The sequence below is a fragment of the Haliotis cracherodii genome, unplaced genomic scaffold (assembly GCF_022045235.1).
Source record: "Haliotis cracherodii isolate W230 unplaced genomic scaffold, xgHalCrac1.p SCAF_15, whole genome shotgun sequence".
NCBI classification, from domain to species: domain Eukaryota; kingdom Metazoa; phylum Mollusca; class Gastropoda; order Lepetellida; family Haliotidae; genus Haliotis; species Haliotis cracherodii.
In genome coordinates this window covers 8,420,660-8,439,187 of record NW_027266270.1, presented here as the reverse complement: position 1 = coordinate 8,439,187, position 18,528 = coordinate 8,420,660, and the positions used below count along the sequence as shown (strand labels likewise).

Below are 18,528 nucleotides of genomic sequence, written 5' to 3'. Positions count from 1 at the left end.
TCACTTGAAGGTCACTCCCTGTATCTTGTGAGAGTCTCTTTGTCCCTTGAAGGTCACTCCATGTATCTTGTGAGAGTCTCTTTGTCACCTGAAGGTCACTCCCTGTATCTTGTGAGAGTCTCTTTGTCCCTTGAAGGTCACTCCCTGTATCTTGTGAGGGTCCTATTGTCCCTTGAAGGTCACTCCCTGTATCTTGTGAGAGTCACATTGTCCCTTGAAGGTCACTCCATGTTTCTTGTGAGGGTCCTATTGTCCCTTGAAGCTCACTCCATGTATCTTGTGAGAGTCCTTTTGTCCCTTGAAGGTCACTCCCTGTATCTTGTGAGAGTCTCTTTGTCCCTTGAAGGTCACTCCCTGTATCTTGTGAGAGTCCTATTGTCCCTTGAAGGTCACTCCCTGTATCTTGTGAGAGTCTCTTTGTCCCTTGAAGGTCACTCCATGTATCTTGTGAGAGTCTCTTTGTCACTTGAAGGTCACTCCCTGTATCTTGTGAGAGTCTCTTTGTCCCTTGAAGGTCACTCCCTGTATCTTGTGAGGGTCCTATTGTCCCTTGAAGGTCACTCCCTGTACAATGTGAGAGTCACATTGTCCCTTGAAGGTCACTCCATGTTTCTTGTGAGGGTCCTATTGTCCCTTGAAGGTCACTCCATGTATCTTGTGAGAGTCCTTTTGTCCCTTGAAGGTCACTCCCTGTATCTTGTGAGAGTCACATTGTCCCTTGAAGGTCACTCCCTGTATCTTGTGAGAGTCCTATTGTCCCTTGAAGGTCACTCCCTGTATCTTGTGAGAGTCACATTGTCCCTTGAAGGTCACTCCATGTTTCTTGTGAGGGTCCTATTGTCCCTTGAAGGTCACTCCATGTATCTTGTGAGAGTCCTTTTGTCACTTGAAGGTCACTCCCTGTATCTTGTGAGAGTCACATTGTCCCTTGAAGGTCACTCCCTGTATCTTGTGAGAGTCACATTGTCCCTTGAAGGTCACTCCATGTTTCTTGTGAGGGTCCTATTGTCCCTTGAAGGTCACTGCCTGTATCTTGTGAGAGTCCCATTGTCCCTTGAAGGTCACTCCCTGTATCTTGTGAGAGTCCCATTGTCCCTTGAGTCTTTGTTGGTTTGTGTTACTAAGTCTGCTTAGCATCCATCTGTTGATGCATAATATGTGTGTTATTGCATCTGTTGGTGTATCTGTTACTGCATCTACTACGGCATAGATCTGTTAGTGCATCTGTTATGGCATCTGTTGGTGCATCTGTTATGGCATCTGTTGGTGTATCTGTACTGCATCTGTTAATCATCTGTTGGTGTATCTGTTATTGCATCTGTTAATCATCTGTTGGTGCATCTGTTACGGCATATGTTAATCTTCTGTTGGTGTATCTGTTACTGCTTCTGTTAATCTTCTGTTGGTGTATCTGTTACTGCATCTACAACTGCATCTGTTGGTGCATCTGTTACAGCATCTGTTGGTGTATCTGTTACTGCATCTGTTAATCATCTGTTGGTGAATCTGTTACTGCATCTGTTAATCTTCTGTTGGTGTATCTGTTACTGCTTCTGTTACAGCATAGCTTTGTGTATCTGTTACAGCATCTGTTGGTGTATCTGTTACTGCATCTCTTGGTATATCTGTTGTGTATCTGTTACTGCGTCTGTTAGGGAAGAGCTGGTCACAAGAAGCTGTAGACTGATGCAGTCAGTAACGGCAAGGACAGCATCAGGGGAGACACATGGAGGGACGGCGCTGCTGCTAGCACTGAAACACGAGAGATAGGAGATGGTACTTTGAGAACAGGCCAGGGAGAATTGTTTATGTCAGATATACTTGATACCTACACGATACCATTCCTAGTTCCATGATGTACAGCATGTGCAAGCATCGTGTGTTTTGTATTCTGACAATCTCATTCAAATCAGATCTTAGTTCTCTGCACCCTAAACAGAGATCTGAGGACATCCCGTCTCATGGCAGAAGGACGTTCATCTGACAAATCAGGGCATCGCTTACCAGATCAAGAAAGTGACAGTCGAAATGTGTTTTCATACAACTTCTTAAAGGTTAACACGGTACTCCAAACAACTGTTGTGGGTTGTATTCCTGAATCCGTCAAGATTGTCTATCTTTCCGTTCAATGAGTTCAAAATATTTGAAAGGGGAGAGAATTTGCATAGCCCATGTCAAGTACTGCCAAACAATCTCAGCCATCTATTCTATTGTTTAGTTTTCAAATTTTTAGTCAAGAACTTTGTCAAAATGTTTTTCAAAGCATAGTCTCGAATGGAATGCCGCATAGCTCGAGAAAGCTGCTTTTTGATTGGCTAATGTTGACTTCTTGTTGGTCGTTTCATTGATGGGTCCAAGTTCACGAAAGGTCAGACTGACTTGACACGTAATGGGATGTCCTCAGATATTTATTTAGTGGAAGAAAGAACTAAGATTTTATTTAATGAGATTGTGTATTCTGATAAGGGCACTGAATATGTCAATTATCAGCTTAGTTTGATTAATAATTCTCAAAGTGTCTGCAGGTTACATGTCTTGGATATTTTCAAATTTTCGTCTTTTGTTTTAAGGACATGGCCGTCCAAAATTGCCAAATGTTCCCACAACTGACACAGTGACCCCCAATTTATTACCAAACAAGATATCAACAATATAATAGAAATAATACTGATATGTAATTGATTGATAATTGATATTAATTAATCAATTAACTTTTTCAATCATAGTAAATGATTATTCTCAAGCAGGAAACAGTATTTTCCAGTAAATGGTAAATGTATTTACAGGGAAAATAAGATTTAAGATGAAAATTCTATGTCTATTTATAAGGAAAATATTGATTGATGAGGTGTCCTTCAAAACAAGTTAAGGGCTACATGGAAGCCGAATTTCACAAGGTTGCATGCAAGGTTGTGTTTCTTAGGCATCACAGAAACTTATGATTGTGGGTTCAAATCCCAAACATGGTCTGATTATGTTTCAAAGTTTATCCGCACCAAACATGTGGTCCGTGGTTTCACCAAAGTTATAACTGTGTAAGACTTACATCACTTTTGGCGTCCTCCCACATCAAGATACCATGCCAGGATATTACTGTGCCAAAAACTTTTGAGTTTGTTCGAGCAAGAAATTGGTTCTTAGTACATTTTAAGTACCTTTTAAGTACCTTTTAATGTTATGTGGATTATATTAGCTAACCGCCATGATATTGCTGGAATATTGCTAAAAGCGGCGTTAAACCATACTCACCCATTTTTTTAGCTCAGCTAACTAGATTTTACAAGACGCTTCAAACTAGTGGCTACAGTCACAGACTGAAATACTGTTGAAAGAGGCGCTACACCCTACATGTCAGCCTCACCTGTGCAGTTGAAGCCCTGTCCTGTGTAATACTCTTTCTGTCTCCGATATGCTTCCGTTGATTCCCCTTGACACTCCCCGACCCTCGGGTCCATGCACTGCGAGAACGCCTCGAACACACTGAACAGAAAAATAAACTTAAATATTTACCCCAGGGAATTGAGCTTCACAGATCTTGGTCGTAACGCACATGCAAATATTGAATGAAGGACTCGTAATAATTCCGACAGCCAAACCACAAATCCAAACAATGCTTCTTCACACCAGTATTGTTTTAGAACACACTACCCTCTGCACGCCAACTGCCGATCGGGCCAAAGTTCGCGAGCACATTACACATAGGCCATGCTACAGTTTACCGAGAGTGAAAAATGTGGATTGTTTTTCAAATGATCTTGTGTCAACATCAGGTGGACCCCTTTTTTTCAGATCCTGATTGACACGTTTTGTAATCGTTCCTTGAGGGATTGTCTTCAGGTGACTGGAATGTAACTTGTGTAATCGTCACATTCTTGAAACATTTGTGTCGCCTGCAACTTGTCAGAATAGTGTACAGTTTGAATTGACTTCCTCCCTTAACTCCCCATCCCCCATCCCTCCCCCTCCATGCCCATCCCAGGCCCTCCTTTCCCTAAAAATGAAAGTTTGTAAAGTCCCACGGGAACTTCCAAGTCTTTGACCCAAGATTATTTCGCCACATTTTCTTTAATTCCACCACCTACATAAATCAACTTTTGTCTTGCTTATGTGAAAAATGGGCTTGCTCATAACTTCATAAGATGAGCCTGTTCGATTTATTGAAATCTGTCATATGTTTCAGATTCTGAATAAAAAGAAATTGTGTAAATGATGTCATGAAACAAAACTTAATTTTTATACCTCGACCTTTTAGGTCAGGGGTGTATAGTTATACCATGGTTCCGTCTGTCCATCCATCCGTCCGTCCGAAAACTTTGTCCGTGCGATTTCTCTTAAACTATTCAGTGGATTCATCTCAAACTTAGTACATATAATCTGTGTCATATGGAGGGGTGCAGTCGAAAGAAAAAAATTGTTTTTATTAATTTTCTATTTTTTTAATGAATTTTTCAAACCCTAGCCCTATCCATTATTTAATTTGAAACTACTGACACACTTGGCGGGTCGGGGGTATTAGTGAGCCACGCTCACTTTTGCCCTTGTTATTACAAGTATTGATATAAACGCAAATAAAACAAAGCATTGCCTCTCATTTGTATTCATTGTGGACCCAAAGGCAGGTCTCATCATCTTTGTGTAAGCACGATATGTTTACAAAGAATTTTCCTTTGAGTACCGTATTCAACGTAATAAGCGCCCAGGGCGCTCTCAAAATTAGAAATAGGGGGCTCTTATTAGAATATTATTTTGGTGAAAAAAAACAACAGATTTGAAAGATAAGTTTCGTGGTTTATGCTGACAGCCTGAACTGTTTATATACGACAGATATATTTTTCCAGAATTTAATTGCCCATAATTAAGGGTGCATATAACAATAGAGTGCATAATAAATAAGTCTTTTATACATTGATCAATCGGAAGGGGTGCTAATTGGGATTGTTCACTAGCCAATATATTGGCAATATGGGCACTTAAATTCAACAAAACGTTGCTGTCCCACAGACTAGAGGTGATTCTGTAAACACGGAATCCTCCAGCATCATATTAAGCAGAGATTAAGTCCTGTCAGCCATCAAGAGTCTCTTGTTTCTATAGCAACAGCACAGAGGGGGAAACTTTTGTCAGTATTGACCCGTGATCACTGTGTCTTGGCAGTCCCGGGAATGTCATCATCCCCAGGCAAGGGAGGTAACTGACGTCAAATTAGGCTAGAATTATGGAGTCATATTTTGGCGGAACTAGTAGGTCTATGTTTTGTCCAATCCCATAACTATATCAACAAAAGCAGTATGCAACTACTATGCCAAATTTGTTTGATTGCAGGATTTGCAGAGCATGTGTGCTGTCAAATGGGCCTTTACACATATTTCCAAATTTTTTAATGTTTTTAATCATGGTAGTCAAGTGATATGATGTGTGTGGTAAAACCCATTTTATTACAATAAGGATCTTTATTATCGATCAGATTGTCTTGACAGGGCATCACCATTTTTTTTAAGCAAATGCAAGTGATATGAGAGTTTGAATCTGATTTGTCAGTAGGGGGGACAAGGGAGGGACATAACTCATAATAGCCACTGGTGACGCTATGATCGAGTGCAGAAATTCCAGCATAGTTTGGCAAGGATGGAAATTGGACCTTTACATTCAGTTAACTCCCTTGACTCGGGAAGATGCTGGAATGTGTGTGACATGGCCACAGCAATCACATATGTAGATATTCCTATGTACTTTACTTACTTTAGCAACTTTTGGGAGGTATTTGACAGCAATGTTTGACTTTAAAATTCTGCTCCCCTTAGAAAGCTCAGTTTCATAAAAGCTCATAAATAGTCCATGAAATTACACTATTCCCCCTGGGAATTCTGGGTTAGAACCGGTCCCCAGAAACCTATGCTAACTTAATGGATCGCATAGTTTACCGGTAGGCTTGCTGACTCTTGCCAACAAAAGGAAATACAACAGACCCACAGTTCTGATCCATCTTCAAACTCAGTGGATATCTTTTTACGTCAACTACAAGGTTTGATTGACAAGTCCTGAGCCTCGCATAGAAGGAATTGTGTTATTGTGAAATCTTCAGTTGTGGACATTCTGCAAATACTTGAAAAACTGCACGTTCTTGAAGATGTTCTTGTCGCAGCAGAACAATTTGCACAATTGACTCAAGTTTTTTGTGGCTAAATCAACATCATGTAACGTCCCCAACGGCGTCCTCCCATCAGTCAGATAGCTTAAAACAACAAACTACCTGGCTGATTCAGCGTTAGAAATTGGCACTAGTCCTGTAGTCCTTGCCAAAGTGCCCAAAAGTTAAGGTATCATAAGGACTAGTAGAAATTTGCCATTTTTAAGAGTCTTGCTATATGTTATCATTATAAGGACTAGTGGAATAAAAATGTTAGTTTCTACTGCTGCTGCACCGATAGTCCCCAACTGTTATCTGTATCAGGATTAATTCCTTCACGGATTCTTCAACAAAAAATGTCACTAAAATGCAATTCCTTAAATATGAGGCTTAGAACTGATCAATCAACCCTCCTAGATAATAAGCAGCTGTAATTAGAACGTTGGCCATCTTCATTTCACTGAGGCTGATGATACCCTTTTCAATTTCTGGGAAATTTTGGATTTTCCTTGGAAGGTGTTTAAGAAGTATTGGATAACAATGTTTGGCTTTAAAATTCTGTTCCCTTTAGTAAGATCAGTTACCGTATTCGACGTAATAAGCGCCCACAGCGATATTTGCTGATATATTGGCTAGTGAATAAGCCCTATTAGTATCCCATCCGATTGATCAATGTACACAAGTCTTTTTTATTCGGTATAATACGCACACGTGTGTTATATGCACCCTTATTTATGGGAAATTAAATTCTGGAAAAATATATCTTACGTACATAAACACTTCAGGCTGTCAGCACAAACCAGGAAATATATCTTTCAACTCTGTTTTTTTTTTCACCAAAATAATATTCTAATAAGAGCCCCCTATTTCTAATTTTGAGACCGCCCTGGACCAATACGGTAATAAAAGTCCATGTAATAAGTTAATAACACTGGGGATTCTGGGTGAGAACTGGTTCCCTGCAACCGATGCTATAATGGGTGACGTAATGGATCGGGAGGTCAGGCTTGCTGACTTGGTCGATGCATGTGATCATTTCCCAACGGCATGGATCGTTGCTCAGAATATCGATCACTGGATTGGCTGGTCGGACAGGATTATTTACGAGTGCCATCGTAGGCTGGAATATTGCTGCTTGTAGCATTGAACAAAAAACAAACTTACGAGCATATATGTGTGTGATTGCTGTCGTGCCGGGTCGCAATACTGTTAAGCTCCTCCCTCTCGTGCCGACATTCCTCTAGGGCGGTCAGCACGGTCTGAATGTCACAGCTGGTCACCACTGCAAGCAACAACGTCAACATCACGATGAACAATGGGAGGGTAAACCTGGGGTGTTCAACAGAACAACATGTATTATGTGTGTAGTGAATGATAGAGGCGTATGTACGGGATTCATCTAGACCTGCCCAGAGGCAAATATTTGGTTCAAATTCTGCAGCAAATGTTTATCAAAAAAATGCCCAATTTATATTGATGTACTTCTAACATCTAACTTCAGTATTTCACTGATATCAGTACCAATGATAGTGAGGATGCTTTAGAGTACTTTAACATTGTTTCATTGGATACAATGATAAAATACAATGTTACGTCTGAATTTAAGAAAATACGAACTTGTCAGTTTTGAACAAAATAACAATTTGCCTGTCAAGGGCACTTAGTTTGGAAACTGAGATAAATCCCTTATATACTTTAAGGACATATAGTATGGCAATACAGCATGAAACCGATGATTCCTGAAAGTACTGATTTCCAAGGCAAAGGTTGGACCACTGGTGCCATGTCTAGAACAAATACAAATGGATTTCTTGTTAACCGGAATTGTTGCCTTTGAGTGTAGCCAGATATGATAGTACATGTTTGAGCTCTAGCTATTATTTTGTTTTTGCCTTTTGTCATTTTGGGATTTTAATTAGGATAAGAACATGTTCTGAATTTAATGGACACGTGAAGATTCCGGAGTAGAATAGGTCTTCAGCACTCCATGCTTGCCGTAAAAGGTGACTATGATTGTCGTAAAATGCGAGTAACAGGATCTGGTGGTCAGGCTCGCTGTCTTGGTTGATGCATGTCGTCGATCCCAATTGCGTGGATTGATGCTCATGATATTAATCACTTGATTGTCTGGTCCAGACTCGATTATTTCCAGACCACCGTCATATAGCTGGAATATTGATGAGTGCGGCGTTAAACAACAAACCAACCAACCAATCTGAATTTAATGGATTTTTTTAAGTGTGTGCCTCAATCAGCAATGTTCTAGCCATATAATGGCTGCTTGGGAATTATTGAAGTTGGGTCAACAAATCATTTATTGAAAGCATGAGCCATTTGGATATGATGACACACAATCAGATTGTACGTTTTGTCCACCCAATCACCATTCATGAACTTTCTGACAGGCATACCAGATGCACCATACCCCTGACTAACTTCTGGACCAATCTGTAAGTGATCTTATACACAGGCAAAACATTTACATGACAGTCCATATGTTCTTGTGTATACTTCACATTTCTTACACATGTACAGAAGTTCTGACTTTCAGAAGCTATAACATTACTGCTAGACTGATAACAGAAATGTCAGAAAATGCTTTAATTTCATTGACGATATAAGTTTGTTCTCTTGGGTCATCTAATTTAAATAAGCACCCTTTTGTTAATTTTCTAAGTGCCCATTGTGCTTACAGCAAATACAGTATATATCAATCTTGCCTTGTCATGAAATTCTGCAATATTTCTGATTCAACATCTCACCAATATTTACCCAGTATCAAATGTTGCTTCGAAACAGAGATCCGGAAAGCAGTGTACTATGTAGCCCGAGGAACAATACCCCTAAACTGACATAAATCCCCGGGTCACCCAAGTAGCACCATTTTTAATATTGACGAAGATGGCGAGGGACCTTGGGAAGTTTCAAATAACAAGGTAAAATGTTAATGGAATGTGTCAGAACATATGAATCTGGTGCAAAACCTTCACGCTTCCACAAGAACCAAGATAATATTTGTCAAGGCTTATCAATCTCCCCAGAAACATCTAGCCAAGTCCTTTTCATCATTTGTCACCAGTTTAAGTTCTTTCACAGAGAATAAATGAAAAATACTCAATCTTGCACCCGGCAATATGCACTCGCTCGCTCAAAAATGCAATTGACTTTGTCCTCCAAAAACTAGTTTCAACAACTGTGTTGAACAAACGGTGCAAGCATTCCAGATTTCTTATGAAATATATTTGACAGTTCATGTCAACAGCATGATATGTTTAGATTTTACCAAGTCTGGGTTTTTTTTATTTTTCATCTGCCTATGGGATGCTAACTATTCTTAAAAGATGTCCTATATCTTCATGTCACAATATGTCATTACAGAACAATTTGTTGAGGTGTTTGTTCAATGCACACAAGCATCGAACATCGTGGTCAGATTGGTTTTAACCAAGTTGCTTTTTCACTCACTGGAACATAAATTTTCATTTGTGAAACTGTATCACATTTTGTTTAATGCATTTTTTATGTCACATTTTGTCTTTTTGTCTATGTCCTTGCTAGACTGAATCATGCTTTCTCTTCTCACCTAGTAGTAACCGACTTCTGTCTGTTTTTTATCATTGACATCACAAGGTTTGTAATCTGATGACAAACATACTGGTTTGTGAGTTGTCATTCTCATCCAAAAGCAGATATTTTTTAATATCATTATTATTATTGTTATTGTTGTTATACATTAGAGGGGGCACGGGTGGCCCAGCCGTCTAAAGCGCTGCAATTCGCTGTGCAGAGTTGCTTCCCTTGGGCACATCAGAAACCTATGATTGAGGGTTCGAATCCCGGTTCGCCCCGATTATGTTTCTAGGTTTGTCAGCACCATACCCGTGCTCGTGGGTTTCACCAAACTGGTAAACGTCTCCGACCTGCATCACTTCGGGCTTTCCTCCCACATAAAGCTGACACACCGCGATATAACTGGAATACTGTTAAAAGCGGCGTTAAACCCAACTCACTCACTAATACATTAGTGTAACACACTTATCCAGATACTAGTATCTGCTCAAATGCAGTTAATTTGTTTCCCATCCAGTGGATCCAGTTATCATTCTCAACTCCCTGAGGAGTATACAACCCATAATAACTATTGACTGTACATCATAACCTTTAAAACTGATATTTACCAGTCCAGATTCTCACATTTTGCAAATGTTTTTTAACACAGATATCCACAAGCTGAAATATATTGTTTCCATAACATTACTTACCAGTATTTATGTTTTTTCGGTAAAAATTAGATTTCACCAGATTATTTGCCCAAGGACAAGTGAACATTTTGTTCAAAATCCACAACCCTGAACTGTTTACTAGTTTTACAGTGTTATGGGACAACCGAAGCCAGGGATTCAAATGGTTTTGTTTTTGTTAAATGTGCCACTCACAAAGGATAGTTAGGTGTTCCTTGGGAATCTGAATGTGCCAACAAGAGGAAATACTGCAGACCCACAGTTCTGATCCATCTTCAAACTCAGTGAATATCTTTTACCGTCAACTACGAGGTTTGATTGACAAGTTCTAAGCCTCGCATACAAGGAATTGTGTTATAGTGAAATCTTTAGTTGTGGACATTCTGCAAATACTTGATAACTGCATGTTCCTAAGTTTGTCCTTTTTCAAAAATTCTCAGACCCTGCTTATTTTAACACAAAAAGACCAAGTTATGAAATTACCTGGTTTTAATTCTTTCGACATCATGTTCAATGCACTGTATGTTAGGGCTTCAACGAGTACTCGAGTACTCGGGGCCGGGTCGTTTTTACTGGGACTTGAGTCCGTTATCAAGGACTCGAGTACTCGATAAGGGGAGATCACTCTGTTTCAATGTTCAATTGTTCATCAATATATTGATTAAAGCTTCAAAAAATATTGTTTGAATAATGTATTCTTTGTAAAAAGTAGATGTACATTAGAACAATTGAGAATGTCACATAAAATAGACGTAATTATTGTTTTTCCTTCCCGACTTTAAGAAATTGAATGTATCAAGGTGATTATTGCTTCTTTGCTCCGACATCAAATGCCAAGTGTATTCCCTTACACAGATTAACAACTGACTAGCTGATATATATGTGTTATTTCAGTGCTTACAAATCAAGCGACAGGTCGACAGTTTGGTACAGTTTGAAAACGTGACCAACTCATGAATGAATGAACTTATAGTACTACATTTCCATATTTAGCGACCTTAGTCTTGCAGCCCAGCAGCTGTGTATACGTGTATATCGTGATGCACATTATCGATTTTCTTCATGAGAATTATTGTTCGTGCTTGTTGGCAGGTATCGAAAGAAACGCTGATCGTCAGAAAAAAACAAACTTGGTTTGTGTTCAATATGTACTGTAGTATTTGTAGACGTGGCGTAATGTTTTTGAAGGTCGTGATTAAGATTAGTGCAGTTACAAGCAAACATTAACACTGAACACTTCCATACACTTTGACAGATAAACAAGTTCTGTGGATGCTTTCTATTTACATTTCAGTGCAGTTCAATTATACTTATAACAAGTTTTAATCTGTTTAGATGGCAATTTTGATCTAATGAACCAATATTCTTAAAGGACGTCCTATTTCGGGTACTCGAGTACGAGTCGAGTTTCAGCCCTCGGGTACTCGAGTCCAAAAATTTGGACTTGTGGAAGCCCTACTGTATGTTGATGGCTCACATATTCAACGACGTCATCCCTGAAGTAACTTGGTTAGATCTACACGCCATTCACACAACGTTCAGTCACAATTTTTCACTTTTTTCACAGGAATATTCCACTTTGGTGTGAGACGAAAGTCGCTACAAATGAATATTTAACCTCGAAGAAAAGCAAAATGTTATTTCCTTGCACTAAAAATAGACTACGGGACTTTATTTGACGGTCCACAGGGATTGCCAGTTCCATGAATTACCGGTCCAAGCCTAATTTTACCGGTTAAAAACTGGTAATTACCGGTAAACGGGAACATTGTTATCAGTCAGACAGCTAAAAACAACAAACTGCATGATTGCACAGATAGTCCCCAACTGTTACCTGTATCAAAATTGTTTGGCACAACAGCTGGTGACAGAAAAAAACAGAAAGATCATTGATTATTTCACTTTTTCTTCACAAAAAAACTTTCACTAAAATGCAATTCCTCCTTTGTGAGGCTTGGAACTGATCAATCAACCCTCGTCGATAATAAGCAGTTTTTAATTTGCCCCTTTCATTTACTGAGGTTGATAATACCCTTTTCAATATCTGTATCCCATCAGTGTTTGAAATAAAATATAAAAGCCAGCCTGCCATCGATCCACAGAGTTTAGGACCTGCAGGCCCTGACTATATCGTTCAGGGGGTCATTTACAAAACTGCAGCTTGTTGTGACAGATGAATTGATTCATAAAGTTACTGCAGGCAATAAGGACCCATACAAATTTGAGTGAGTGAGTTCAATTGAAAGTCACGTTGGCAATATTTCAGCCATAATGTGACTTGAGTAAGTTATACAATATTTATAAAAACTGTCGACGACAGTATAATAACTAGCAATATATCACAGATTGACTTAAAACTAGTTGTAGAAAATTAAAAATAACTGATTATTGAGGTACGACACAATATAAAAATGGGGCTATAGATCGCCAGCGACAAAGTTAAAATCACCTTACTGGGGACCAAGGGGACTTACGGTTCCTCTGCTACCTGCATGGTTCCCCAGCAGGATTTACACTTCCCCAAGTTACTGGCGATTGTTGTGAGTTAAGCCAGAGCTTAAAAGTGAACAAAGATTCTGCAATTAAAATAGAGGTAGATATAAATATACTTTGAAAGAGGTGGTCTTACATACTCTCTCAGGGGGACAATAATTTTCTGCTACTTCAACTCCCGTCGAGTGTATAGCCACGAACAGTCTCAGTTACTAATTATATACTACCGACTTATAAAATACATAACTTTTTACATCAAAATGTGTGAATGAGTTCTATATCTTTTAAAAAGTTGATGATTAAACGTGAGTTAACTTGGCTAAAAAGGTCCATAATGGTTTTCACACTGAAATATTTATCCCTTGTGATACAAATTTGAAACTAGGGGCCCAAGACGAGATTTACCTGTCACGGGCTACAGGCAGGTGCTTGTTTCGAACACTGTATCCCATGCACATTCACTTCTCATGTTTGTCCTCTTTACTTGTTTATTTGTTTTGAATACTTGTGGCTTCATACAATAGACTTTCCACAAGGTATTTGTGTTTATAGAATAATAATTTTAAGTATAACCTTCAGGCATAGGAACTTTTGCCCTCAGGATTTTGTAGTGCCAGGATTTAATAAGACTTTAAATCCCTGAAACCACAAAGTTTATCCCACAATGAGCAATCAAGAGTTAGAAACTGGCACTTGCCTTAAATAATTGTCCTTTCTGAACTGACCAATATTTAAGGTATCCCATGGACTAGTAGAAATTGGTCCATTTTAAGGGTTTTGCGGTATGTAATCATTATAAGGAGAAGTGGGCTCAAACTGTTACCGTATTCAACGTAATAAGCGCCCCGCTCTAATTAGCGCCCACGGCGATATTTGCTGATATATTGGTTAGTGAACAAGCCCAATTTGCATCCCTTCCAATTGATTAATTTACACAAGACTTATTTATTCGGTATGATACGCACATGTGTGTTATATGCACCCTTATTTATAGGCAATTAAAATCTGGAAAAATATATCTGTCGTACATAAACATTTCAGGCTGTCAGCATAAACAACAAAATTTATCTTTCAACTATGTTTTTTTCACCAAAATAATATTCTAATAAGAGCCCCCTATACGGTAGTTTCTATTGCTGTCAATATGACAAATTATGTGACAGAAAAATCACTACATTCTCCCGTCAGTTCTGCTAGGTAAAGTGTAAGTGCAATTTCCGTCTCCGACTTGGCTGTTTAGTTTTGACACTACGGCAACATTGTACTTGATTTTGTAGATGGTGCAGTTAGTTATATCACAAGTTGACAAACACTCCGCTTGTTTATATGTGGACATACTGCAGGGGCAATATTGAGATACCAAATAATAAACGGTGGTGCCAATTACATCTTGTTTGTAATAAGATAGACAGGGCATTAAATGCCCTTTGATTGGAATGCTTTCCTTAGGAGTGTATTTGAAAGAGATGATATGTTTTATTTTTGCATATTTGATCAGTGGTATAAAAATGATTTTCAATGGCCCTTTTTGGTGCAGTAATGAAGAATACATTTCCTTGATTTGTTAGGGTCTTGGAGAGGGCTGATTGTGCACATTTGTCTGTTGTGCAGGTGGGACAGTCCTGCTGCTAATTTGAATTCGGGAACTACCCAAAGGGTTTTATCAGAGTAAAAATATCCCCCAAATTATAAGTGATTGTCCAAAGACTCACTAACAATCAGCCACAATCAGCCACAGGTAAATTCCTGGTACTGTCCCAAACTATAGAGTTTCATTTTTGAGAATCTAGAATGGAACTCTTAAAAATAATTCAGAGCTTTCAATTTGAAAGTTATAAAGAGCAGATGAATCTCTTTCTTCTCTATTGTGTTAATACAGGGTGCATATAAAGATAACTTACAGATTGGTCTTACAGAGGGGGACTTTTATTGAAGAGGGCCACTTGATACGACAAATCAATAAATTTAAGAGATTTGATGGGGAATTAAAATTACCAAATACTCCTCAGTATAAATGAATTTATTGCTTGAAGGTTCAATAATGACATTTACAACAACAAAATTCAGTTTCAGAATGCTGCAGTATGACAGTGGTTGTTGGGGAATTAGGAGCATTCTAGACATAGAAGTGTTCTTAGATTCTGGGGGCGGTCGGGAAACCTAGTGGTTAAAGCGTTCGCTCGTCACGCCGAAGACCCGGGTTCGATTCCCAACATGGGTACAATGTGTGAAGCCCATTTCTGGTGTCCCCGCCGTGATATTTCTGGAATATTGCTAAAAGCGGCGTAAAACCATACTCACTCACTCTTAGATTCTGATATTCAGATCCAGATTTACAGAAGAGATTTAGAAATTTCCAAATGGAATTAAAAAAACTATCCGATCCCTTGGACATGATAATTTATGGTTTTGTTATAGTTTTGCAAAGAATGGAGTGAGTATGGTTTTATGCCACGTTGAGCAATATTTCAGCAATATCAAGGTGTGGGGACACCATAAATGGGCTTCACACATTGTACCCATGTGGGGAATTAAACAGAGGCACTGCAGGCGGAGAAACTCACATTTTTAGTTCACTAGTCCTTATGATGATAACCTATAGCAAAAACCTTAAAAATGGCAAATGTCTACTAGTCCTTATTATACCTCAGCTATTGGGCAGTTTGGCAAGGACTGTTTGACTAGAGCCAGTTTTTACCGCTGGGCAGTGGGCTAGCCAAGAGTTCAAAGCTTTCACTCATCACGGTGGAGACCCGAGTCTGATTCCACACATAGGTACGATGTTTGAATTCCATTTCAGATGGCCCTCTCTGTGATAGTGTTGGAATATTGCTAAAAGCAGTTTAAAACCCAACTCACTCACTGATAACAGGACCAGTAGGGGAAAAAACATTAATACTTACTTTTATATTATCACACTGAATGCAACACTAACATTCCTGTGCAGTTTGGAAATAAGGCCATTCTAAGTTTGGACAAAGCAATGTTTTTGTCCCATTTTCCCTGTCACAGCACTTGATATTAATACTATCCATGGTAATATTGTACTTGTTCAGACAACAGAAAGTCTGGCTTGAACAGTACCGCCAGATCTGACACTTTCAAGGGGGCACGGTTGGCCCAGTCGTCTAAGGCGCTGCGACTCGCTGTGCAGAGTTGCGTCCCTTGGGCACGCCAGAAACCTATATTTGTGGGTTCGAGTCCCGGCTCGCACCGATTATGTTTCTAGGTTTGTCAGCACCATACCCGTGCTCTCGGGTTTCACTGAAGTGGTAAACGTCTAAGACCCGCATCACTTCGGGCTTTCCTCCCACATTAAGCTGACACGCCGTAATATAACTGGAATACTGTTAAAAGCGACAAACCCAACTCACTCACTCCGTGAAGATCCGAGTTAAGTTGGGTCTTTAGCAACCCATGCTTGCCATATAAGGCGACTATGCTCAATGTAAGAGGCAACTAACATGATCGGGTGGTCAGACTCACTGACTTTGTTGAATTGCGTGAATTGATGCTCATAATATCAATCACTGGATTGTCTGGTCCCGACTCAATTATTTGCAGACCGCCGTTATACAGCTGGAATATTGCTGAGTGTGGTGTAAAAACAACAAACAAGCACAAGAGGTGACTAAATTGATCAGGTGGTGAGGCTCGGTGACTTGGTAGACTGCATGTCATCATACCCGGATGGCATGGGTTGTTGCTCATAATATCAGTCACTGGATTGTCTGGTCCACAGCACAACATTTACACACTGTCATATGGGTGGAATATTGCCGAGTGAAGGTCCGGGGATCAATCCCAGGCTGCTTCATACCAAAAGACGTTAAAAGATGGTACTTGTTGTTACCCTGTCTGGCGCTCGGCATTAAGGGGCTAAAGCAAAGGCCAGTCGGCTCAGAGTCAGTATACTGTGTCTGCGTGGGGTATTCATGTTAAACTGCGGCATGGTATGTGAGTGGGCTAGCACTATAAATCGTCATCAGTCCGGACTTAGTCTTTACAAGCAGCCACACATACACACTCACACACACACGTGCATGCATATCTCTATGTTAGTGCAATAATCTTGGACACAACGTTAAACCCCATTTCACCTCGCCTTACCTCCGCTCTTCACAAGTATTGACCACTCATGGTCACTCCTGTGGGTCATTGAGGGCCCGTCTAAAAATCGGTCGTCTAAAGACGTCACATGATGCCCAGAATGAATCTCACAGGGACAATTTCCCACTTATCGACCAGGCGTTGAGTATTAAATAATTATTCAGTTCTAAATATCTACTTCATTTGTAGTCACACCTGTTCGTTAATCCCTTGACTAGGAAACTCACCTTGAATAAGACAGCTTAAAGCAATGGCAACACACACGTAGATCCTCTCATCTCTGTAATCCATTTCTAACGACCACACTCCCAACGTGAAAAGTTTGAAGCCTATTTGCACCTAGCAAATCCTCATAAAAGGAATCCCCTTCAGCACGAAATTGGCCGCTCTCCGACCACGTCTTATGAGCTCTGAGTTTAACCTCGGTTTGCTGCCGGACCAGACTGTTGATAGTGTGTGTGCCCAGTTTAGCATCCAGCCGACACACGGGAATTATTTGTCAAACGCTCAAGGGCAAACAACTCTGTTTATCAGCTGTTCTTGGAAAACAGGAAATTTAGATACCTGGTTGCAGGGATTACATCATATATATTTTTATTTAAATTAATTATTTGTTTGGGGAACAAAAATTTTGCTTTTGTTTTAAAGAACAAATTCAAATTTCGATGTGTTTGTTGTATTTGAAGTGTGATAATCTTTCCTGAATCCTTTAAGTTCTTTATTTGTCTTGGAGGTGGTCAGTCTTCATTTTGGCAGCACAGTGACATCTGCCCATTGAAACCACAAAGTTTGGTCAGAAACAATACTGGTAATCAGGTCATGTATATATCATTGCAAGGGTCTCAGCCCCATGATGCCCTTGGTTGGAATAGGTCCCTAGCACCCTGGACCCTGTTCCACAAAGCGACCTTAGTGCTAAGTTGGTCCAATACCAACTTTACCATAGGCTTACGATCAACGTAGCACTATGATCGCTTTGTGGAACAGGGCCCTGGGCTGGTTGTAGGAGGGACTTGCTGGATCAGGTGGTCAGACTCAATGCCTTGGTTGATAGCATGTTTTTGTACCCAGATGGCATGGATCCTTGTTTGTAATATTAATTGCAGAATTTTACCCAAGTTTGCTTGCTCGCTCGCTCGCTCACTCACTCACTCACTCTCCCACTCACTCACTCTCCCACTCAAGCAGCCACCCAATCACCCACTCACTCGACTACTCAACCACTCACTCACTCACTAACCCACTCACTCAACAACTCAACCACTCACTCACCCACTCACTCAAATACTCAACCACTCACTCACCCACTCACTCAAATACTCAACCACTCACTCACCCACTCACTCACTCACTCAACCACCCACTCACCCACTCACTCAAAGACTCAGCCACTCACTCACCCACTTAATCAAATACTCACCCACTCACTCAACTACTCAACCACTCACTCACTCAACCACTCAACCACACACCCAGTAGGCAAAATTTCAATTTTAAACCATTAATAGATCAGCCTAGTTCATATTTAGCATTACATTGATAAATTACAGTTCCACA

The 18,528-nt window shown here is 39.8% G+C and overlaps 2 protein-coding genes across 2 annotated transcripts in view; one reads left to right on the top strand and one right to left on the bottom strand.

Annotated features, from left to right (window-relative positions):
* The window catches only part of LOC139462232 (ubiquitin carboxyl-terminal hydrolase MINDY-1-like), a 48,074-nt gene that overhangs the window by 14,626 nt on the left and 14,920 nt on the right, over window positions 1-18,528 (top strand). The window lies entirely within an intron of this gene.
* On the bottom strand, window positions 883-17,358 carry LOC139462233 (uncharacterized). The gene is made up of 4 exons (XM_071243829.1): window positions 17,199-17,358; window positions 7,292-7,409; window positions 3,362-3,480; window positions 883-1,752 (listed from the first exon to the last, which is right to left on the bottom strand). Exons 1-4 carry the CDS (start codon window positions 17,260-17,262, stop codon window positions 1,667-1,669), a joined length of 387 nt encoding a protein of 128 aa, XP_071099930.1. The 5' UTR covers window positions 17,263-17,358; the 3' UTR covers window positions 883-1,666.